This window comes from Chiloscyllium plagiosum, chromosome 25 (genome assembly GCF_004010195.1).
Source record: "Chiloscyllium plagiosum isolate BGI_BamShark_2017 chromosome 25, ASM401019v2, whole genome shotgun sequence".
Classification (NCBI taxonomy): Eukaryota; Metazoa; Chordata; class Chondrichthyes; order Orectolobiformes; family Hemiscylliidae; genus Chiloscyllium; species Chiloscyllium plagiosum.
Window position 1 is genome coordinate 12,682,955 of NC_057734.1, and position 25,495 is coordinate 12,708,449.

The 25,495-nt window shown below is 39.2% G+C and overlaps 1 protein-coding gene across 1 annotated transcript; it reads right to left on the minus strand.

Annotated features, from left to right (window-relative positions):
- Positions 1-836: 836 nt before the first annotated feature.
- dao.2 (D-amino-acid oxidase, tandem duplicate 2) lies at positions 837-25,388 on the minus strand. The gene is made up of 11 exons (XM_043715527.1): positions 25,253-25,388; positions 20,591-20,808; positions 18,412-18,526; positions 17,797-17,873; positions 16,455-16,520; positions 14,615-14,669; positions 14,374-14,475; positions 13,468-13,550; positions 8,088-8,205; positions 7,868-7,966; positions 837-2,702 (listed from the first exon to the last, which is right to left on the minus strand). The coding sequence occupies exons 2-11, from the start codon at positions 20,782-20,784 to the stop codon at positions 2,577-2,579; spliced, it is 1,035 nt and encodes a 344-aa protein (XP_043571462.1). The 5' UTR covers positions 20,785-20,808; positions 25,253-25,388; the 3' UTR covers positions 837-2,576.
- Positions 25,389-25,495: the final 107 nt, after the last annotated feature.

Below are 25,495 nucleotides of genomic sequence, written 5' to 3' on the forward strand. Positions count from 1 at the left end.
CTTTGGTCCAGCTTGTCCTTGTCGACCAGATTTTGTAAATTAATCTCATCCCATTTGCCAGAATTTGGCCCAAATCTCTTGAAACCCCTCCTATTCATGTTTCCAGCCAGATGCCTTTTAAATGTTGTAATTGTGCCAGCCTCCACTATCTCCTCTGGTAGCTCATTCAATAGACACACCACCTCTATGTGAAAGTGTTGTCTCTTTATATCTTTCCCCTCTCACCTTAAACCCATGCCCTCTAGTTTTGGACACCCCTACTCTAGGAAAAGGATCTTGGCTATTCACCCTATCTATGCCCCTCATGATTTTATAAACCTCGAAAAAGTTACCACTCAGCCTCTGACGCTCCAGCGTATTCAGCCTCTCGCTATAGCTCAAATCCTCCACCTCTTGCAATAGCCTTGTAAATCTTTTCTGAATCCTTGCAAGTTTCACAACATTTTTCCTATAGCCGAGAGATGAGAATTTAATGCAGCATTCCAAAAATGGCCACCAATGTCTTGTACAGCCACAACTCCTATATTAAACCTGTTGGACTATAACCTGGTGTTGTGTGATTTTTAACTCCTATATTCAATATACTGACCAATAAAGGCAAGTATACTTTCACTATCCTGTCAACCTACGACTCCAGCTTCAAGGAACTATAAACCTGCATCCCAAGGTCTCTTTGTCTGGCAACACTCCCCAGAACCTTACCATTGATTGTATAAGTCCTACCCTGGATTTGCCTTACCAAAATGCAACACCTCACATTTAGATAAATTAAACTCCATCTGTCACTCCTCGGCCCAACTGATCAAGGTCCTGTTCTACTCTGAGGTAACCTTCATTGTTCACTAGACCACCAATTTTGGTGTCATCTGCAAATTTACTCACCACACCTCCTGTATTCACATCCAAATCATTTCTATAAATGACAAAAAGCAGACAAAAATAGCTTGATACTATGAAACACTGCAAATAAAACTCACAGTAGAACAATTTAAATGTAAAAAGTTCTGCAGCTGGTGAGATAATTCAGCTTATGATTAATGCTCATGTGTAAGCTGCAGATTTTTCTCTTTAAAAGAAATTGATTAACATGATTAAAGAATTAGGATACTAATTTTTTCTCCTGTCATTTGTCTGGACAATTTACCATGTCAGACCAAGACAAATTGGGATATCCAGACAGTTTAAAAAGAGCAGTGCTCTGGATCACCTGTCATGTCTGAAATGTAGACTGGAAAGAAAAAAAAATCAGCGTTTAAAAAAGTAAGGAACAAAATCACATTAATGTGAATTTGTACCACTGCACTGGGCCACAAAACGATTAACACAGTGATTCCCTACTACAAATTTCCAAAGTTCACCAGCGAGTATCTGGCATGAATTATGTGTACATTTAGCAATAATTTTCAAGTGCTGAAATGGGGTCACAGTGGGAGAAAGCTTGGGAAGCACTATGTTAATGATTTAAAGTTTATTTTCATAACATTTGGGGGTATTAAGTGCTAAAGCCTTTCCATTTTATACTTTAAAAATCTGTCTCATTGAACCTTTTAAATGGTTTTATGAACAGGGGTTTCTTTTTGTTAAACAACTGTGAATGGGGTTTTTTCTGAGTAGTCTTACACTTGACATTGTTACTATATGGTTCACTGGTTCTGCCCACAGTGCATATTTGGTAAACGAGCAGAGAAAGATGGTGGGTTTGCATGAAGGGGTTGGGTAGAACAGGAATAGGCACTGAGGCAGTAAGGGGCCAGGAAGTTGTGTGGCAACATGAGATGGCACTAAATTGAAATGGAGGAGAATGGAAGGCATAGAAGTAGCACAGGTAAAACCTTTTGAAAAGATTCCTGAATCCAGTCTATTGCTCTTGACACCTCCTCCAGAACCTGGCCCAATTCCATGAAAATTGCATGTGCTAGGAGATGCCTATCCTCATACAGGGGTGCAATGGCCTAGTGGTTTTATCTTTAGATTATTAATGCAGAAACTCAGCTAATGTTCCAGGGACCTGGGTTTAAATTGCATCACAGCAGATGGTGGAATTGAATTCAATAGGGAAACAGATAGCTGGAATTAAGGATCTACTGATAACTGTGAAACCATTGCCAATTATTGAAAAACCCATCTGACTCACTAATGTCCTTCAGGGAAGGAAGTCCACTATCATCACCTGGTATGGCGTACATGTGACTCCTCTCCCACAGCAATGTGTTTGACTCTCAACTCCCCCCTGAAATGGCCTAGCAAGTCACTCCATTCAAGGACAGTTAGGGACAGGCAATTACTACTGGCCAGCTAGTGACGCCCACGTTGCATGAGTGAATAATTAAGAAAAAAATAAAATGCAGGGTATGGGTTCACTACCCACAACAATATCCTGTGCCAGTGAAATTTGGAAGTGCCAAGAATGGGGGCAGAATCAGTCTGTCATTTTCAAATATCTTGGGAGGCTTTCCAATTCATGAAAATCTGGATTAACGAGGAGAAGTTTCTACTTGTTTTGGGGCCATTTATCATCATCATTTGAAAAAGCAGAAGTGACAGCAAGGCAGACAGGTAAGTGTGGCTTTGAATCATTACAACCGGGATCTCCAGCTTGGTTTCTTCTCTTGAAGGATCCTTCCAAAGATGCTTGCTACTTCCATGGCACAGCCCCAGTGAATAGTCAGACCATAACCCCCATGACCATAGTTGTGAATCACCTACAAGATCAAGAGACCATGATTAAACTGGAAGATTCTGGCCCTTCTATGCATCAAATCAAAAATATATGATTGGAGATCAACAAATTAGATACTGAAAATAAAAAGAATGGCAAGCTGGAAATTAACAAAACAACAGAAGATGCATACATATATTTGACCATACATTTAGGTGACATAGGTTAAAATTCTGATGTAGTCTCCCTTCCGTTTTAAAGTTTAATTGTGGTTCCTTTTTTTCAGGTTATGATGGTCCCACTTCTGACTTCCACTACTTTTGAATTTATGAAATGCATGCTGCTATATTCTTCAGTGTTCCTCTTTGGCAAAACCTGGTCAAAATAATTTAAGTTGCAGGTGCCTATTCAGAGTGCTATTTCAGCAATGTACACCAAAAGAAAATCATCTTGAGGCACAACCAAAATAACTCAAAGCAGTTGCGGGCATCACCGCCACAGTTTCCTTGTCTATGCCTTAAGAATTATGGATCACACGAAGGCTCAGAGATAATGTTCTAAGACTAGTGGATGGATTGCAATTGTCTGGAATCAGAAGGAGCATTCACCTCTGCAAAAAAAAAATTATTTTACCCACTGCAAGCTCTGACTAAAACAGATGAACTGAGGAGTCCATGTCTACAAAGAGTGCAGGAACCTCATTTCAATATGAAAATGAGCCTGCATCCATTTCAGACAGAGTCTAAAACACCAGTTTAGCAGTGGTTTCAACTGCCATGAAAAATCAGGTATGGGAGTCTGCACTACCAAATATGCCACTGTGCCTAATTCAAGCCCATAATACAAGTACATGATAATTAACTTTATATACTATTTTATTTTGTTTTGTGGAAATTCTGGCAAGTATTTGTTCATGAAGTAATCTAATTTTACCAGAAGATGGTGATGTTATATTTTATCATGGTGAACACTGCTGAAATGGCCAGTCATTTACGTATGTAATTTAAACTAAAGACCTCTTTCTGAATAGCTTGCAGGACGATCAAATCTGATGAAATAAAACAAGGGACACTTCAATCAGGAGATGGACAGGAAGGTCGAGTTGGGAGCCATGATCAAATTAGCCATGATCATATTGAATGGTCAACAGGCTGAATGGGCTGAAATTCTCCTGTTTCTAACAATCACCCAGCGTGGGTACGGAATATTATTTAAGTGTTCCATATCCCTCACACATCCTTCTAAAACTTTATTAACTTAGTTTCTTCAACCAGCCTGTTGGAAAAATTACAAATGTTCTTTCTTGTCAGGAGCCTGCAGGGGAGTCTCTCAGCCAAAAGCTAACATCCCTATTAACTGATAAGGACACCAGATCTTTAAGCACAAATCTTTCATCACATAAACACTGACTGATATTCTTTATTCCAATTACAAGAATTGCAGAATGATTTTAAAATTCAAAATCTTATGACGATGCTGTTAATTTAACAAGGTTACTTTGTCCTCAATTTTATTCAAGAGAGGTCGTAAAGGCAGAGGTGTCAAAATGTCTGGGCAAGAGCCTAATTTAACAACGAGAGGGGAGTGGCCAGTTTTCCCACTTCAGGATTTTTCTAGTTTGGTTTAGCTGTAACAGTAAGAAGCTGCTGCAGTGGAGAAAGGTTCCAAGCTTCAGCAGATGGTTCCTGACTGGCTTTTTCTCTGATGTCTCTTTGGAAGTGTTTTCCTCATCCTGTAAAAACTGATATCTGAATTTACCTATTGCCAAGGAATGTGTTTATGGGATGTTGCAGGAATTGGAACAGTTGCTCAGTTAAGTTGTTATATTAAGTTAGTTGAGTTTTCAACTAGTTAAGTTATTCTAAATTCTGTTTTGCTTAAAACCAAGTGGGTTGACCAGCTGCATCACTCCTGGAATATCCACCGCACACCTACCTTTAAAATAAAAAATTAGGGTCTAGGCTAGCTTCTTAAAATATTTTGAGGGGGTCTGGCCTGATGCATAACATGTACAACCTCTAAAAGTGTTCTTCATTTCCAAAGGAAAGCAAATTCACTTGAATCTTTGCATTGCCTTTTATACCGTGGTTCTAAGATCAGGAAACCGAGATTGAGATTGTTCTCCCGGGGACAGTTTCAGGACCTGGAAACAGTCACTTGTAATTTTGCTTCTGGCAGTGAATTAATGACCAAAGACCAGGTTCTCAATCTAATTAAGGATGGTGGGTGAGCTCACAAAGCTGGAGGGGTATTTAGAGGCTACCAGCTTGAAAGGAGCAGTTGGCTACAATAGTAGTAAGAGAGGGACCCCTTCAACATGGAGGCAACATCTCCAACACTTTGTAGCTTTAGATGAAAATATAGATTTAGCAGCAGGGTGATCACTGTGGGTTGAGCCGTGCTGGGTAGATGGGAACCTTTCTTCAAGGCTTCTCCCTGACTCAGAAGGCAGAGATTTTTTTTAGGATTTTCTGGAGCATTGGTCTCCTGGCATGCTGCTGAAAAACTGTCTCCACCTAAATTGGGTTCCACCCAATGTAAATTGCAAATTGTAATCTTACTAAGTCTGCTCAGCACTTTGCAGAGTAACCATCTGGTCCCCAAACACATCTCTGCAAAATTGAGTTGAGATAACACTCATACAAAGACCAGCAAGTCCTTTTTTGCTCCTGCCTACTTCTGAATCCAACTTTGACTTGCGTACTTACTTTTCAAGCTTTAAGAGTATTGATCAGGGAGAATTTGCAATGGAATGATGAAATTCCCACTCCACTGTCATCAGAATTAAGTAGCATTGCACCTAACCTACAATAATTAGGGAAAGTTTCAAGTTAATTTAGTGGGATCGATGGCTGTGTCACATTTCTCCTTATAATGATCAGCTTGTACCACTGTTGCCCATAAATCAGATGACTGCAGCACAAACTCCATTACAAGATTTGAACATGTAATCTAGGCTAATACTTCAGTGTAGGTCTGAGGGTATGCGGTCTTTTCAGAGAAGCTTACTTGCAGATAATAGTGTAGAAATTCCTTGGGTGCTGGGGTAAGACAGCTGATATCAGATCAATGGAATAATGATATTGAGTCCCATTGCATCAATGGAATTTAATATAAAGCTCTGTATATAACAGACAGCTAAATCCACACTTGCCTTATTCAGATTAAAGAAAAAACTTGCTTGACACTGTTTGAAGAAAGCAGACATTTTGGTCAACACCATTTAAAACCAATTAATTGATCAGTGATCTCTTGGCATTTTGTGACACCTTGCCATAAGCAAATAAAATGTCATGTTTGCAAACAAAACTATAACTCATAAGTAATTCATTGTCTTTGAATTGCTTTTGGTGCTTCGGGAAGTGTGTATGTGTTTGTGGTTGTTTATCATGGGTTTATTTGCATTTATTATGTTATATAAACAGAGAGCTAGGTTTCACCTCTTTCTAATTTTTTTTGTTATTATCACAGGCCCCATGGTGAGTAGCGTTTAGTGATCAGATGATTTGGTAAATGTAAAAGAAAGGTCAGCTAGTCTTCTTGAGTCAGGGAGGCACCACAGGGGTTATGGTATACAATTTCTCTCATCTATGCTGTTTTCATTTGTCCTCTTTTCTTATTGTTACACTTGCAATTTGTTCACGAAGTGATTTGTAAATTTAGTGGTAGATTTCTATGGATACACTGCCCCTGGTGGTCAGCATTTATTGTGTGTTAATTCAGTGTTTTGGTAATTTTGTAAAACAAAAAAAAAGGCGAAATAGATTAGATTCCCTACAATGTGGCAACAGGCCCTTCGGTTCAACAAGTCCACACCGACCCTCCAAAGAGCAACCCACCCTGACTAATGCACCTAACACTAAGGAAAATTGAGCATGGCCAATTCACCTGACCTGCACATCTTTGGACAGTGGGAGGAAACCAGAGCACCCAGAGGAAACTCACACAGACACAGGGAGAACGTGCAAACTCCACACAGACACTTGCCCAAGGTGGGAATTGAACCCGGGTCTCTGGTGTTGTGAGGCAGTAGTGCTAACCACTAAGCCACTGCCCACAGAGCTAGGTTTCTCAGATAGATAGGCACCAAGGGCTGGAGTGAATAATTTGCTTCTCCAATGACATTTTGAATAAGTTTACCTCACTTCCTTTGTTTTTCCCCTTTCTCATTTTTGAATTTTAGTTCTTGTAACACTGTCACTGTTAAGCAGTACTTGTTATTTCCAGTTGAGTGACCTTTTACATTGGTTTCTCCCAAATGCAAGGGGGCGGTAGTGGCGTCAGCTGTGGCTTCTGGATAAAGGATCCAGGAGGAAGAGTCAGATACTGGTGTTTGTGGTCAATACAATAAAATTTAAAACAATCTCAAATTCTTTTGCTGCCTAATTCAACCCATGGATTTCAATCTGTTAAACAGTAAAGAGGATGAATGTTGAAGGTAATGGATGAGTGGCAAACAAGCAGACTACTTCATCTCTGGTCTCAAGCTTCTTGAGTGTAACTGGAATTGCAGCCAGCTGGATAAAGGAAGACAATTCCATCACATTCCTGGCTTGTGACTTAGAGTGACAAGAAATAAGTTAGTCCATGCAGAATTCATAATTTTTAACATTATCTTGTAGGCACCAAATTTATATGGTTGGTCCAATTTGGTTAATGGTCACCCCAAGATGTTGATAGTGGGGTATTTAGCCATGGTAAAGCCATTGAAAGGCAGGAGTTGGTTAGGTTCTCTCTAGTTGGAAACAGTCATTTCCTACCAATAGCAAATGTTACTTCCATCTTATCAGCCCAAGCCTGCATGTTCTGCAAGTCTTGCCCATATGGACATGGACTTCTTCAGGAATAATGAATGGTACTGAACATGGTGCAAGTATCAGCAAACATCCTTAATTCTGCCCTTGTGATGGGGGGGGGGGGGGGGGGGGGGGGTTAGGCCTAGTACACTACTCAGAGAAACTGCTGCAGTGATGTTCTGGGATAAGATAATTTACCTCTGGCAACCAGCAAAATCTTCCTTTGTGCTTGACATAATGCCAACTAGCACATAGTCTCACTGATTCAAATTCTGCTAGGACTCCTTGATGCCACACATGGTCAAATTTAAGCCAAGAGCAGATATTCTTGCCCCACCTCCAGAGTTTAAATCTCTTATCCATGTTTGGGCCACCACTCTTAAAATTTATTCTTTCTGTTTTGGTGTCATACCTCAAATTTCTTTGGCCCTGTATTAAAGACTTGTCGCTCTATTCGAATCCTGTTGCGGGTAGGTCGAAGTCCAGTCCAGTCTTCGACAATCTTGGCATTCTGAAAAAAATTATTTCCTTAATGAATTGACAGGCATTCATATAGATGGCTTCCACATGTTTATTATTCTCCACATGAATTCTGATTTCCAATATAGTGGAATAAAATGTTTAGAACCAACCTTCAGACTAGGTACAAGTTTGCATCCACCTTCCCACACTATGTTGTGGTCTTTGGGATCATTCTCCTCATTCCAATTCCCAAGTTGGAAGATTCCTCCCACAGTTACTAATTTGCTTCTAAAATTTAAAAAAACAGCAAAACTGACTGCAAGGCAATTTTCGAGTTGAAGATGGCACTCAACCTTGTGAAATGGCAATGGTTAAAATATTGGTTACAGTCGAGTATATACTTTCTAGTAAATGTTTTATTCCACTTTACAAATCACAGAACTCCAAGAACACTGAATATCTGGTCGCCCATATACAACTTTTCTCATCAAGTGCTCACCAAATTATCACCTGTTCTCTTGTTTCAATTAGTCTCTGCATCCTTGCTGGATCCTACTTGATAATTACAGATTTTCAAATCTTTTTGAAGTAAAATGCAGAGAGATTATATTACTGTTTGCTTTATTTAGTGCCCATTACAGTTCCAAACATCCTTTTTCTAGTATTTCTAATATTTTTGGAGCTTGCTCCTTTCTTCTGAAAACAAATAGCTACAATCTCAATGTGCAGTCTTTTTAAATTCATGCATTTTGGTTAATGCCAATCCATGGGTTTTGCTGCTGAATCCCTTTTTAAGAGTTTCTTCTAATATTATTGATAAGAAAAGTACCACATTGACCATCTCAACAAGAGTTTCTGCTGCTAGGTACTTCTCAGAACTCTTTTGATCTTTTTCGCTTCTCAAATTTTCGTCACTTTTCTAAAAGGGAAAATATAAACCCTCCTGTATTGGAGAACCCATCAGAGAGGTTGCATCAGTAAGATAAATAAGATTTCATATTCCTGGCATCTTTCAATTATGGAAATTTCAATATACAATGCTGCAACTTAATTTTTTTAAGAAAACTTTCGTTCACTTGAATAATATCATTTGCATGAGGTTTTCATTACTATACTTAACTAAAAATAAACTGTCATCTTGCCTTGTTTGGATGTTGAACTATTTCAGCTCCCAATTAGTCTTTGCAATTATGACAGTTCAGTTGTGAAAGCCGCTGCATCTTTTTGAGGCACTACTTTGACTAACTGCAATGGGGCTAACATTTTCTAAATAAGATTGCTGATGCTGAGCGACACTTGATCATTCTGCCTGATAGCCAGTCCGTGTACTTAAAAGCCATTGAAGTCTGACTTTAAATTTTGAATTCTGTTTTCAGCCCTTTTATGACAAAGTTTACAAATTCAATGCTCTCACACCATAGAGTATAGAGCATGAAAACAGACCTTTTGGTCCAACTCATCTGCATCAACCAGACATCCCAATCCGACCTAGTCCTATTTGCCAGCATTTGGACCATATCCATCTAAATCCTTCCTATTTGCATATACATATCGATGCCTTTTAAAATGTTCTTATCGTACTCACCTCCAACATTTCCTCTGACAGCTCGTTCCAGACATGCAACTCCCTCTGCTCAAAACTTTACCCCTCAGGTCCCTTTTAAATCTTTCCCCTCTCACTTTCAAACTATGACCTCTAATTTTGGACTCCCCTACTCTGGGGAAAAGATCATGGCTCTTCATGATTTGATACACCTCTATAAGGTCACACCTCAGTGTCTGACGCTCCAGGGAAAAACACCCAGTTCACTCAGCTTTTCCTGGTAGCTCAAGCCCTCCAGTCCTAGTAACATCCTTGTAAATCCTTTCAAGCTTAACAACATTCATCCTATAGAAGGGCAAACAAATTATCTGCAGAAATGCAAAAGTGGCCTCACTAATGTCCTCTAAAACCACAACATGACATCCGGACTCCTACACTCAATGTTATGACCGAGGAAGGCAAGCTTGCCAAACACCTTCTTCAACACCCTGTCTATGTGTGACTCCACTTTTAAGAAATTATGCACCTGTAACCCTAGGTCTCTTTGTTCACCAACACATCCCAGGGCCCCACCATTTACTGGTGTAAGTCCTGCCCTAGTTTGCCTTACCAAAATGCAACAGCTCACATTTATCTAAATTAAACTCCATCTGCCATTCCTCAGCCCACCTGATCAAGGTCCCATTGTACTCTGAGATATAGGTCCATTACTGTCCATCACACCACCTATTATGGTGTCATCTGCAAACCGACTAAACATACCTCCTACATTCACATCCAAATCATTTACATAAATGACAAAAAGCAGACAAAATAAAAAATTGAACATCCATTATAAAGGTTCCTGAAAGCTGCCCTTCATGGTGCCAGTAAATCATGATAGGGTCTAGTTTCAACTGAAGACAACTGGATTTTAATAAGACAGTCCTTACTGGGGAGTCTATAGAGTCTACCAGACTCTATAGATAGCATTTAGGTCATGTATGAATTCACTTAACTTAATGTCCGTTTTGCATAGGATTCCTCTTTAGAAAGGTGAAGAACTCTTCCCTTTTAAGCTGACCTCTCTGCAGAAATGCAGCTTTAATGTCAATTGACCCCATATCTAAACATCTGTTTTCCATAAAACCAAGAAAACTTTAAAAATTGTTGGGTGAAATTTAGGTCAATCTATTCTTCTATCTTGGTGCCCCAACTTACCTTCAAAATATCATGCCGCTATCCTTGCTTTAAACTTACATGTCTGTAATGATATACCTATTCCTCTATGTCCTGTTTGCTATGTGCCACGTCTGTCACAGACAAAAAGTTCTCCCTGCTTTGCAATTTTTGCTCTTTGGCAGCTTTTATTCATTTGTCTACTAATTGGTGTCTCTAATCAGACAAATTGCCAAATGCAAAGGTTTGATCCTCATAGCTTGCAACTTATCGTCGAAAGGTACCTGGTTCCTTTACAAGTTCTTTAGAAAATGCATATTCATAATCCATACGCAGCAACTTTTAAAAGTATGCCCAACCTGTTTCCCATACTGTACAATTATTATCATCTCTACAATAACCTTTCTCTTCCCCACCATCTGCCTCCAACCTGATATCTCCCACTCATGCCAGCCTACCTTAAACACATAACGACTTACCTGGTCCCTTGCCACCTTTTGCCCTGGCAACTTGCCTGACCTGTCACTTTACCTACCTAACACCCTACCTCTTCACCTTAAGCTCACACCAACTTATGTACTTATCCTTTCACAGAAGCTATGAAAAAAGGGGGCATTGATTGCCTTCTGATATTCCTTCTGTTACGAGTGAGCTTTAGAATGGAAGTACAGTTCAGCATTTCTGAAGGAACCATAAATTGGCATCTCTTGTCCGGAATGTGAAGCTCTGTTGTTCATAGAGTTATAGAGCTGTACAGCATGAAAACAGACCCTTCAAACCAACTCATACGTGCAGACCAGTTATCCCAAATTAATCTAGTCCCATTTGCCAGTCATTGGCCCATATCCCTCTAAACCCTTCCAATTCATATATCTATCCAGATACCTTTTAAATATTGTAATTATACCAGCCTCCACCACTTACTCAGGCAATTCATTTCATACATGCGCCACCTTCTGCATGAAAAAGTTGTCCTTTAGGTCCCTTTTAAATCTTTCCCCTCTCACCTTAAATCTATGCCCTCTAGTTTTAGACTTCCCTACCCTGGGGAAAAGACCTTGGCTATTCAATCTATCTATGCCTCTCACAATTATATAAATTTCTACAAGGTCACCCTCAGCCTCTGACCCTCCAGGGAAAATAGCCCCAAAAAAGAAGTGAAGTGATAATCTGCATGTGATTGTCACTTCTCAGAAAATCTAACCCATTATGCTCAAATTTGCACCATATCTCTAAATTCATAATTACCAAATTATCCTCTTTATCAATGAGAAATTTTGTCATTCATTCAAATGTGGCCTCTTTCCATTATGCTATCCACAATTGTTTTCTAATCTTACTAAGTATTATCATTGACTGACAAAATCTGGTTGCCAAATCTACAAAAGTATAAAATGAAAATATGTTTTCTTCATTTCAACCTTTTAAAATCCATAAAACCGAACCTCAAGTTGCAAATATTTACTGCTGATGCATTTGCCCTGGATCACACAGGCATCCAGTAGCTCCATATCCTGAAATCACAGCACATTATAAGTTCATAAGATATTGTAGCAGAATTAGGCCATTCAGCCCATTGAACCTGCTCCACTATTCGATCATGGCTGATATGCTCCTCAACCCCATTTTACTGCCTTCTCTTCACATCCCTTCAACCCATTATCAATTAAAAGTCTGTCTAACTCCTTTTTAAATTTACTCACTGTCCCAGCATCCACCATACTTTGGGGTAGCAAATTCCACAGATGCACAACCCTTTGGAAGAAGCAGTTTCTCAACTCTGTTTTAAATTTGCTATCCTTTACCCTAAGATGATGACCTCTGATCTTAGGATGCCCCACAAGAGGAAGCATCCTCTCCACATCTATTTTACCACACCTTTTATCATCTTGAAATCCTCAATTTGATCTCCCCTCATTCTTTTAATTTCACAGAATATAGGCCGAAACTGTTCATTCCTTGCCTTGCCATCTTTAATCATCATTTATAGTTAAGATCCCTTCTCGAGTCAACAGATTTTATCATGGATAGAAACTTTATCAACACTTAACAGGACCTTACAAATACTAATAAATAACCCTTGTTTTTAGAAGAAAAAAAACACTCACCCAGCAATCATTTACCTGTTTCATTGTGACATCACACTTTGATGCTGTCTCTCAAATTGATCACTTCACAGACTGAGACCTTGCTCCAGTTAACTATTTAACTCTAATCCTCGTCACAAAAGTTTAGTTGATAGACAGTTCATTATTTGGGAAGCAACAAATCCTGAGTCTTTGTTCATCAAGTACCCCAGCTATTCTGAAGGTTACACATGAACTACGAAAAGATACAATATAAAGAGTATTGATACTTTTCAGCAGGGAAAAAAGTTAAAGGTTGAAAGTTGCTGTTTTCATATTTCATAGCTTGATTGCATCCATCAACATCAGTACAGGGAAGGATAGATCAAAAAATTAAGAAGGGCTTATCCGGAATTGAAGGAAGACTGCTTTGTCATTACTTTATTCTGTGAACAAAATTCTTTCTGGATTAGCATCTTTATAGATCCAAGAATAACTAGCTTATAAAGCTCTCTGTCACAGCCCATTTTTAGCTATATATTCAAATAAAATGTTGAAAAATAAATGTAGGAGAAGAAGTAGAGCCGAGAGGGAAAGAAGGTCAGAAATAATCAAAATCAATAATCATGTTGTCCAAAGGAAAAAAAGCAAGGAAAAATTCAAGAGGACCGACTATCAGAACATTTATTTATTTTTTTCATTCAGACAAACTGCTCCCTTATTAAGGTTCATAATAGTTACCATTGTAGCTATCAGTCCTTTAAATGGTTTGTTTATACTTACCCTGGTATAATATATGGTTTGGAATAAATTCCAGCCCTCTGATCATGTGAAATAATGAAGTGCTTTATCCATGGTGCATAAACCTGAAGATTTTAAATAGATGTGAGATTAAATGACTAAAATATTAGCTAACCTGAAACAAGTGAAAAATATTGTATAACTGTATTTTAAATATATTGGGAGCAATACTAGGACTATGGTAAATTATTTGCCAAAATTATTACTACTATACATGAAAATAGCAATCTAATATTCAGATATTTTCAGCAGTGTTAATGCAGGATACATTTTTACTCAGTTTTAAAATGGTATTTCTGTGGAATAAAATTCCAATTAACCCAACTGTAGTGGGTGAATTCAAGTAAATTAAACTGCAAAAGGAATATTTTGCTAGCACGGTTTCCCATGCACCAGGTGGTTTCAGATCAGCATTTATGCCAATACAGATTTGGCACTCCCATTGCTTTCGGTAAAGACAGTCTGATATATATTCTGTTAGTGCTAACTTGCACATTAACACAACTATCACACATAGTGTATTAAGTGCAAGGGTGTTAGACACCAAAGAATTCATGGAAACTCAGCATTCTAGTTACAGATACATATTGAGAAATGTCTTCGTGAAAGCTTTTGAAAAGACTTCACAGTGGTACAAACTTGATTAAAGACAAAACAACTGCAGATGCTTTGTCCTGATGCTGCCTGGCTTGCTGTGTTCTTCTAGCCTCCTGCTTGGCAACCTTGGAATCCAGCATCTGCAGTTTTTTTGTCTCTAAGTGAAAAAAGTGCTCTTTTGGCACTCACTTGGTATTTGTTGTGAAGAATTAATGAAATGGGAAAAGAAGAATGATCACTTATTCTTCTGATTCCCCCAGTGATTATAAGACGTAAAGTAAACTCACTCACCTTTATGATCTGTCCTCGAGCAGGTATCAGTTCTGGGTCTGGCTGCAGCTCTTGTGCTCGAATGCCCGTACAATTCACTACCACATCAAAATCTGGAGATAACTACCAAAGATACTTTGTTTTATACATGTATGTGTAAGAATACACTAATATCCCAAAACATAGATATACAAGCAGCATAATGATGCATAGAAATGTATCTCAGAGATTATATGTCATAAAACCAATCAATCAAGAATACCTCCTGGAAGGAATGTATTTTCTTTTGGACAAACCGGACTCCGTGTTCTTTTAACCTTAAATAAACAAAAAATGCCTGTGAAGTTTGTCACTGGAATCCCTACCATCACTTCAAATTGTATTTCTATGTATTTATAGAATATCTACAGTACAGGAATAAACTTTACGCTATCTCTACTAAAAAGTAACCATCTCATATTTTCTTTGTTATTCAATGCTTTCTAGCTGCAATAGGACTCATGAGAAATCACTGTTGAAGGCACTACAGTCACTGAACAAAGAACAAAACAGCACAGGAACAGGCCCTTCAGCCCTGCAAGCCAGCGCCAACAAACTTTGCCCTTCCATAGTAAAACTATTTTCACGTATAGTATCTATATCCCCCTATTTCCTTCATATTCATGTATTTGTCCAGGTGTTTCTTGAATGCTGCTTTTGTGTCTGCTTCCACTACCTCCTCTGGCAGCACATTCCAGGCACTCATCATACTTTGTGTGAAAAACTTGCCTCACACATCTCTTTTAAACTCCCCCACCCACCCACCTTGAACCAGTGTCCCCTAGTAATTGACCCCTCCAGCCTAGAAAAAAGACTCATACTTTCCCACTCTATCCATGCCATTCACAATCTTATAATCTTCTATCAAGTCACCTCCTGCCTTCCCATGAAAACAAACCCAGTCTACCCAAACTTTCTTCATAGCCAAAAGCCCCCATACAAGGCAATATCCTCGTAAACTGTTTCTGCATTCTCTACAAAGCATCCGTATCCTTCAGGTAGTGTGGTCACCAGAACTGCGTGCAATATTCCAAGTGTGCCCTAACTGAAGTTCTAAAAAGCTGCAGTATAACTTGCCTATCCTCATATTCAATGCCTCTTCCAGTGAAGGCAAGCATGCCACAGGTCTTTTTTAAAAAAAATTACTTTATCTACCTGTACCACCCCCTTCAGTGATTTGTGGACCTGTACACCCAGATCCCTCTGCATATCAATACTCCTAAAGGTTCTGCCATTCACTGTATAATTTCCACCTGTACTTGATTTTCCAAAATGCATCACCTCACATTTGTGTGGATTTAACTCCATCTGCCACTTTTCTGCCCATGTCTCCAACTGATCTACATCCTGCTGTATCCTCTGATAATCCTCCTCATTATCCACAACTTCACCAATCTTTGTATTGTCCACAAACTAAGTAGACCAGCCACATTTTCCTCTAAATAATTTATATAGACCACGAACAGCAGAGGTCCCAGCACTGGTCCCTGTGGAACACCAGTAGTCTGGACCCTTCATCCCAAAAAGCATCCTTCCACCTCTACTCTCTGTCTCCTATGACCAAGCCAGTTCTGTATCCATCTTGCCAGCACGCCCCGATACCATGTGACTTCACCTTTTGTGCCAGTCTGCCATGAGGGGCCTTGTCAAAGCTTTACTGAAGTTCATGCAGACAACATCAAGCACTTATCCCTCAATTATCTTCGTCACCTGCTCAAAAAACACAATCAAATTTATGAGGCATGACATTCCTCATAAAATACCATGTTGTCTATTGTTAATGTCTAATTGCATATAGATCTTGTTCCTGAGAATCGTTTCCAATAATTTCCCTACCACTAATGTGAGGCTTATAGACAGTCAATCTTGGGCCTTTACGGCAGTGGCTCCCAATTCAGAAACGGGATAGAAGAATTCTCCATTAGATAAAACCTTAAATGAAGGCTTAATTTTATTTTGCGGCATGTACCGTTGTCCTCAAAATAACTGAGATCCTCAAGCATGAATTGAAAGCTGGTTAAATATGAGCAGAAATAATATGGATAAAAAGGATTATTTCTTACCTCTCCATCAACCATGGTAAGTAGCTCTTTCCCTCCAACATTAGTGCAGTGTTAAACCACCCATAGCTACAAAACAGAGAACATCCCGAAGTGAGAAGCTGATTTGCTGGTTTTAGGGTCGGTCCAAAACCCAGTGGTGGGCAAGATTTATTCAGTATATGAAACTGTAGACCCATGATTTATGAAACTTTTGCAATTTCATTACATGTAGGAAACAGAGGACATGGTTCCTCAACTTGTTTCACTGTATTTTATTTTGTAGTGAGACACTAAACTCACATGTTTAAAATGACGTGTATAATTTTAGGAAGAATGCCACATTCAAATCCCTCCATGTCTTCATTCCTCTTCATGTAATCTCTTCCTGCCCTAAAGCTCTTGGAGATTTCAGTGCCTTTACAGCTGGTGTCATGTACATGCCCAATTTCCACCACTCACCGCTGTTCTGGTCCTGACTGCTGAAATTCAATTTCTAAAACTCTCTGCATAGAGACTACTTCCCTCTTGCTGAATATTCTACTTAAATCTTAGCTCTTTGGCTAATGTTTTTGGACCATTTACTCTAAGACAGAGTTTATGCTTCAAGTCCTATGACCTTTTTGTTTTAGAACTTATTGCATCCAGGAAAAAGTTGCATTTAAGTTGATGAATGGTAGGTGGTTTAGAGCAGTATCTAGGAGAACACTTCTTTACCTATGACTACTAACAGGATATAGCAGGAGGATTAATTATTAAGCTTTGTATTTTGTCTTATAATAAATAAGTCCTAGTTTCAAAAGTACTAAAGCCAAAAAGTACTGATAGTTTAACGTTTAATGAAGAGGGAGCACAATTTTGCACGTAGCTGATTACTCTGGTCTGTTCAGATAAGAAAGGGCCCAAAATACAAATTAATTTCTCCTCTGAAAACATATGCCTTAAAAACATTGAATTGAATGGGAACTCAGGCACAGTGGCTGCAAATTACTGTTCCTTAAAGGAGTAGCTGCTGCATCACCTGTTCCAACTATGATAATGACCAATCTACATGAATAGGAGTTTAGCACTATCAGCATGGTCAGCAGGTAGGTGTTTGGAAAAAGGGTCATTGATAATCCTACACAGTACAAAATTGAAAATGAGTATTGCTAACTTGGATTAATAGTTTTAACTTTCATTGCTGATCAGCTGCACTAAAAGATTGTCCACCTGAAGTTCAAACCAATGTCCATGGATAAATTAGAGATAAGACCATAAGACATAGGAGCGGAAGTAACTTTAGATTCAATTTCTGCATTCCAGGAACACACTAATATCACTATCTGCAAAAACATTTTAGGATGGTTTTAGGGAAAATAAATACCTAAATCCAGGAAACAATTTAAGTTCTTCTTCTGTCAAATGTCTAAACCCCAAAACAGCATCTTTCCAGGATGGGTCCTGTGAAGAAAAGTGAAGAAAAATGAATAAAGAATGTAAGATTAATTTTCCTCAAGTCCTGAAATGTTACAATCACACAAATTAATATTTGTTTCCTTACCATAATCTCAATTGATAACAGATAGTGTGAGTATTGATAAACAAAACTATATTCCATTAGGCTATGTTTCCATTTACCTAGCTTTCTGAGATTAGTGGTCATTGAGACAGGTTCACTGACATTTAGAATGATGTAGGTGTAAAATGATATTAAGACGGAGCCAATACGTTTCCTGTATGAGCTTAGATCAATACTCATAGTTAGAAAGAGCAGGTTGCTGTGTACTGAGTGTGTCCTTGGTGCTGTGAGGCAGCAGTGCTACCACCATTAAAATTGAGAAGTTAAATCTCAAGAAATAGAAAGAACACATATCCACAAAGATTATGTTCACTAATCCTTCATGATACATAACAGAAATACAATTACAAGGCTGCAAAGAGCACAGTGGGAAGACAATTGTTTTAATTAAACATGTTCATATTTGGAATAAATAGTTACCGGCAGTGGTTCTTTGAAGATGTTGTATCCAGACTGCAAAAACAAGCCCATCTCATTGGCATCAGGTGAATTCACAAACTTCAGAAGGTATTCAAATGTTTCCTTGTTCCATTTGCTGCAGTTACAACAAAAGGAAATATGACACAATCCATGGTTACACTCAAGCAATGTCGTAAGTAAATGTTTACCAACTGTAGAACATTTCAATAGAGTAAAAGAGAAAAAAAATGAAGTAAATATTAAATTACTATTACAGCATATTATTCAAATTACCATAGGGACCACAGCTACATTTATACAATAGCGCCAAGATCAAGGGGTGGATTTCACAGCACCCTCTCCCTTTCCTAAGCTAAAAACCCATTGCCACTGTGCTAAGATGAAGTGGAGCTGACCCATAACAATAACACTGTACAAGAACCTTAATAAGGGAAGTGTGAGACTTTCACTCATCAGGGAAAGGAAGTTCCATCTTAGCACCCCATCAATCTGATTGGTTTTGCCTCAGGAGAACCAGAAGAGAATAGTCATCACTAGGCCCACAAGCAGTTCCCAGGAAGATAATGCAATTCCAGAAGTTTCCAGGCATGGCTGGGAGACTCACTGAGGAGAGGGTGGAAAGAATCACGCATGATGGATGAGGGGACAAAGGCAGTGCACCATTTTGGGAGAGGAGGACGGGGGGGTACAGGTTAAGCAAACTGCCAAAAATAATGTTTTCCTTCCTGCCTGTCATTAATCTGTGCAGTGAAAACTCCCAGTTGGTCACCTTCCATCTGTCTTCATCCCCCCACAGACTGAAATATTTTAGTGTGGATCAAAAAAGGCCCTTGGTGGCAGTTAATTGTCCACTTAAAGGCCTCGATAAGCTGAAAGACAGGCAGACACCAGGTTGGCAACCCATTTGATTTACATTCCCCCATCCCTGACTTCAAATACACCGGTGGGGCTATAGTTCACTATCAGTTCTATTCTACTGCAGTTATTGAGTATAAGTGTAAACTGCTACAGGTGCACAATTCCATATCCGAAATGTTTGGTTGGGACCAGCTGGTTTTCGGAATTCTGAAATTCGAAAAATTCTGAATAAGTGACAGTTTGATGGTGAAATTTGAAAAAAATCTTACCGGAGGAGCAGATTCACCGAGTAAAACGGGCCTTGAGACAGAATTGAGGCCTGCTAGTGCTGGGTCACATATCCCCCCCTCCACTACCACCACGTCGCATTTGAGTGACACGCATCGAGTGAGTGTCAACTTGGGTTAACTATTTGCAAGCCAAACAACCTTGGTAATGAGAAAAAACATTCACAAAAAAACCTTTGGACTTTGGAGCTTTTCGGATTTCGGATAAAGGGTTGTTTATCTGTACTAACTTTCTTTAAAGGACTTCAAAGCTCAAAGTGGAACACTGCAATATCACAATATGCAGCAATTCACTTAACCATGTAGTGTGACAACATGAGTTTATACTTTTTCTTCTTCAGATTTTCTTGGCTTGTCTGTGCACACACAGGAGAGACCACAAAGCCTATAAACTCACTAAATAAAGGCAGGTCAGTTAGAAGCACAGTTATAGCATAACAAAATATTATGTAGCTTACTGAAACTCATTTATGTACTACAATAAATCTCACATTATGGTACTTTTGGACTCAGTCTAGACCTTTCTGCAAAGAATATTTAGTTTATGTTTTCTTTTCTAAAAAAACTTCTACTTCTTTCAAAGTAACAACAAGCCAAAACAATGGGGCTTTCCACCTCGCTAACTAATGAGTGATTAAGGTTTGGTTTGTCAGTCTGAGCTAGGCAGTAGTTACAGTTTTACACTTGAGCTTGGTGAATCTGAGCTTACAGAAAAAAAAACTGCTTGGATTGCTGCTCCTGCTCACTAGCCAGAAACCTCGGTAAGAAATGGGGAGGACAGAATTATACCTGGTTGCAAGGCTCAAAATAATAAGCCAATGATTATAATCACTCATTAATAATATTCAACCAGAAAGCTTCTGACACCAATGCAATTAATTCCTCACAACAGCCGAAATCTTTAGATAAAGAAAAAAGTAAAAATATAGGAAAACTAGTAAGTACTAAAACATAAAATAAAACTGCTGCATCATTTTTAATTGTCATGTAATGGAATGCATTTCAATTTCTGATTTCCTACTGCTTTCTCTTACATTTCCTCTGGGTTTTCTCGATCGAGCACATATGGTTGCCATAATCCTGCAGCTCCATCGCTTGTAGTATGTGGTGTAAACTGATCTGCGTAAACCACAATATTCAATGGTTTGACTACAGAGTGAAAACGTTCAAAGATGCATTGAGCTGTTGACAAACCAATCACACCAGCACCGATCACCGCAACTTGCATTTTCTTGTGTCGATCATCAAATGTCTGAAATAAAATAAATACAGACAGATCAAATAAAGTGTTCCAGCTGAGGTCTGATTTTAGTCTCTCGTGTTCAGAAAATAGCTTTTGACCTTTCCTTCTCCAATACAGTAATCATTATATGAATTATTAACCAACTTGTTTGCAAGGCCAATAACAGTCTCTGGCATAACATACTTTTAGATTAGATTATTGATTGTCATTTCAGTGCAGTAGTGAGGCATTGGTACAGAATCATAAATGAGGCTCACACTATTCTCTCAAGTAAGATCCCATGGCGTAATTTTGAAAAACAGTATAGCTTTTTTTATCCAAGAGATATTGTTGTCATGGGCAAGGTCAGCATTTGTTGCCCATCTCCAATCACTGCTTAAACTAAAATAAAAACAAAGCTGTAAATCTTAAAGTACTAGAAAAATTCAGCAGGTCTGGCAGCATAGTCCAGTGACCCTTTGTAACGGAGGTCTCTTCAGGTTCTTGTGATCCTTTGTCAGGCTCACTGGATTTGAAACGTTAACTCTGTTTTTCTCGCTACAGATGCTGTCAGACTTGCTGAGTTTCTCCAGCACTTTGTATTTTTACCTCTTGAACTAAGCAGCTTGCTAGGTCATTTCAGAGTGCAGTTAAAAGCCAATCACATTATTATGTAACAACAACAGAAATCGATGGAGAAACTTAACAGATCTGGCAACATCTGGGGAAAGAAGGCAGATAACGTTTTGAGTCCAGTGACCCTTCAGAATACATATGGCTGGATGTTTGGAATCACATGTAGGCCAAACTATGGCAGATTAAAATACATTAACGGACATCAGTGAATTAATGAGTCTTTATAACAATTAATGGGAGTTTCTAGTTCACTATTACTGAGACTAGTTTTGGGATTGAACCCCTGCCCCCAGAGCATTAGTTTGGGCATCAGGATTAATAGATTATTCTGTCTACATCTCTACTCATACTCATCTCTCCACCAACATCACAGATACATATCTGGTCATTATCACTGCTGCTTGTGGAACCTTGATGTGTGTAAAATAGCTGCTGTATTTTCTACAAAAGTACTTTATTTGCTGTAAAGTACTTTGGAACATCCTTTATATTATAGCTATATCAAAGTCTGCATGAAATGTACTATATAAATTCAAGCTAGATATCCATACTATATTATAAACAGGTTAATTACTAGAATTGTGTTGTGTATTGAAAAACAAACTACTGTGAGCTAACAGAGTGCTGGAGAAACTCTAAAGAAGGGTTACTCCACCCAAAATGTTAACTCAGAGTCAGATGTACAGCATTGAAACAGACCCTTCGGTCCAACCGTCCATGCCGACCAGATATCCCAACCCAATCTAGTCCCACCTGCCAGCACCCGGCCCATATCCCTCCAAACCCTTCCTATTCATAAACCCATCCAAATGCCTCTTAAATGTTCCAATTGTACCAGCCTCCACCACTTCCTCTGGCAGCTCATTCCATACACATCCTACCCTCTGCATGAAAAAATTGTCCCTTAGGTCTCTTTTATATCTTCCCCCTCTCACCCTAAACTTATGCCCTCTAGTTCTGTACTCCCCGATCCCAGTGAAGAGACTTTGTCTATTTATCCTATCCATGCCCCTCATAATTTTGTGAATCCCTATAAAGTCACCCCTCAGCCTCCGATGCTCCAGGGAAAACAGCCCCAGCCTGTTCAGCCTCTCCCTATAGCTCAAATCCTCCAACCCTGGCAATATCCTTGTACATCTAGTTTGAACCCTTTCAAGTTTCACAACATCTTTCTGATAGGAAGGAGACCAGAACTGCACGCAATATTCCAACAGTGGCCTAACCAATGTCGTGTACAGCTGCAACATGACCTCCCAACTCCTGTACTCAATACACTGACCAATAAAGGAAAGCATACCAAACACCTTTTTAACTATCCTATCTACCTGCGACCCCACTTTCAAGGAGCTATGAACCTGCACTCCAAGGTCTCTTTGTTCAGCAACACTCCCTAGGACCTTACCATTAAGTGTATAAGTCCTGCTAAGATTTGCTTTCCCAAAATGCAGCACCTTGCATTTGTCTGAATTAAACTCCATCTGCCACTTCTCAGCTCATTGGCCCATCTGGTCAAGATCCTGTTGTAATCTGAGGTAACCCTCTTCGTTATCCATTACACCTCCAATTTTGGTGTCATCTGCAAACTTACTAACTGCTCTCATCCAAATCATTTATGTAAATGACAAAAAGTAGAGGACCCAGCACCGATCCTTGTGGCACTCCACTGGTCACAGGCCTCCAGTCTGAAAAACAACCCTCCACAGCCACCCTCTGTCTACACAGATGCTGTCACATTTGCTGAGTTTCTCCAGAAAGGAAAACAGAAATTACTCTGGCAGCATCTGTAGAGAGAAAAACAGAATTGATATTTCAAGTCCAATGACCCTGACAAAGGATCCCAAGACCCTGTCCTCTTAATTTGCCTAGCAAACTGTTTTGTTCAAGGGTTGAAAACACAACGTGGCAAGTCCAGCAGCACTTAAAATCCAGAGAGCCTGACAAATGATCACAAGAAACTAAAGGATCCTAACTCCATGATAAAGGGTCACTGGACTCAAAATGTTAATTTCACATTTCTCTCTGCAGATGCTGCCAGACCTGCTGAGTTTCTCAAGAAATTAAAACAGAAATTGCTGGATAAACTCAGCAAGTCTGACAACATCTGTGGAGAGTGAAACAAGAGTTAATGTATCAAGTCTGGTATGACTTCTTCAGAACGAAGAGCTAAGTTTGACTGTCCTCTCTCTGCTTGGGTTCCTGAAATTACTGGCTTGCATGTCACTGTGTAATTAGCTGCAAAGAGAAACAACTCACATTGTCTTTTCTCTCCATAGAGAAGGACCTCCTACCAGTGATACAGCTGAGATCCTGATTGTAATGTATAAGGATTTCAGGGCATGGCCAAGTATCTTATCACTGTGAAACAATGAATCTGTTTGGAACAGAAATCCTGGTTGAAACTGACTGGCTGGTTTTTCCAAGATCTTTTGTACATCTCACAACATGTTTGTTAAATATCTGACAGCTTGCCAGATGGTGAAAGCATGTTGTAGTAAAGAATGCACAATGTAAAACTAGGGAACTCAACAGAGCATACCGTCACACTGCTGTGTTAACGCAACGTTATTCCAGTTACACCTCCTTCCTGGATTAAAAAAATCATACAACACCAGGTTATAGTCCAACAGGTTTGATTGGAAGCACACTAGCTTTCAGAGCACCTTCATCAGGTGGTTGTGGAGGACACAATTGTAAAACACACAATTTATAGCAAAAGTTCAGTGTGATGTAACTGAAATTATACATTGAAAAATACCTTGATTGTCTGTTGAGTCTTTCATCTGTTCAAATACTACGATAGTTTCACTTTTTTCACATGTAAATCACAAAACTTTTTTTAAAAAAAAGTTACTTCTCAGATTAACTGTAACAATTGGTGTTAGCTAGATAATATGTTGAAGGTGTTAGCCCCCCTGTGTTCTCTGTCTGTGCAATGATGTTTAGATTGATTCTAATCTAAAAAGTGAGATAACGGAGTTTTACATGAATTTATATGAAAGACTCATGATGAAGGAGCGACACTCCGAAAGCTGGAGTGCTTCCAATTAAACTTGTTGGACTATAACCTTGAATTGTGTGATTTTTAACTTTGTACACCCCAGTCCAACACTGGCATCTCCAAATCATGACTTCTTCCTGGAGACTTTGTTTCTGTCTGTTTGATGCTTCTCAACCACAAAACTGAAAAAAAAATTTTTGTTAAGGGCTTCAAGGGACTTCAGGCCAATCCACATTTAACCAACCATTCTCGATATTCTGCTCAGTTTGACAGAGGTGACAAATTCAACACATCATATGAAGTGAGTGTGCACACAAAGTGTCAATGCTCAAAAATAAAGGACTGTCCATTTAACAAGAGGAGGACTTAGTTTTCCTAAAGGGAGTTAACAGTGTTTGAAACCTGTGAAAACAGAGTCCTTGAATATTTTTAAGCAGAGGTAATTAGATTCTTGATAAGGATCGGTTGGCATGTTAGTGGCGAGTAGGTAAGAATGAAGAGTTAGCAGGTTGGCCATGATCTTACTGAGTGTCAGAACAGAGACTCGTGCTCCTAATCCTAATATTTGCATAAATTTCAGTTCGTACGAGACAAGATTCTAAAACAATCAACACCGAATTTATGCATAAAGAACCCACAATGATGTGAACATAAAAAGGCGATTTGGTCTGTCTCCCAACGTTAACTAGCTACTCCTTTAGAAAGTTCAGACCCACATCTTCGCCATAATCCGCTCTTCCCTGGGCCATACCCTGTTCGGCAAGATTTCTCTGTCTTTTGTTTTGGGAAGACATACTGATTATAGATAAACAGGCTCACAAGAAGCGAAAACAAGATCACCTCCAAAGGACAGGAGGTATTTGATTCCCAGACCACTCTCCCTCAACCTCGTAGCCGACCATCTCACTTTCTTCCCGGGGGCCCATGCGCTTTTCTCGTTGGCGAGAGGGTGCGCGCTCTTCCCATGGGTGCACAGGCGGGCGGGCGGGCTCCTTTAGCACTCGCTCCCTTTCCTGTCTCTGGGTGGGCGCGCGCCTCGCTTTCGCGCATCCACATCCCCTCAGCACTTCGCGCGAGCCGCAC

Bases quoted from the DNA above. Each gene is read 5' to 3' on its own strand.
- dao.2 (XM_043715527.1), bottom strand. From the start codon at position 20,784: ATGCAAGTTGCGGTGATCGGTGCTGGTGTGATTGGTTTGTCAACAGCT. The intron at 16,521-17,796 runs GTATTTATTTTC...TCTGTTTTGTAG, and splicing joins AAATTGTTTCCTGGATTTAG to CTATGGGTGGTTTAACACTG. The intron at 8,206-13,467 runs GTAAGTATAAAC...TTTAAATTTTAG, and splicing joins AAACCATATATTATACCAGG to AAGCAAATTAGTAACTGTGG.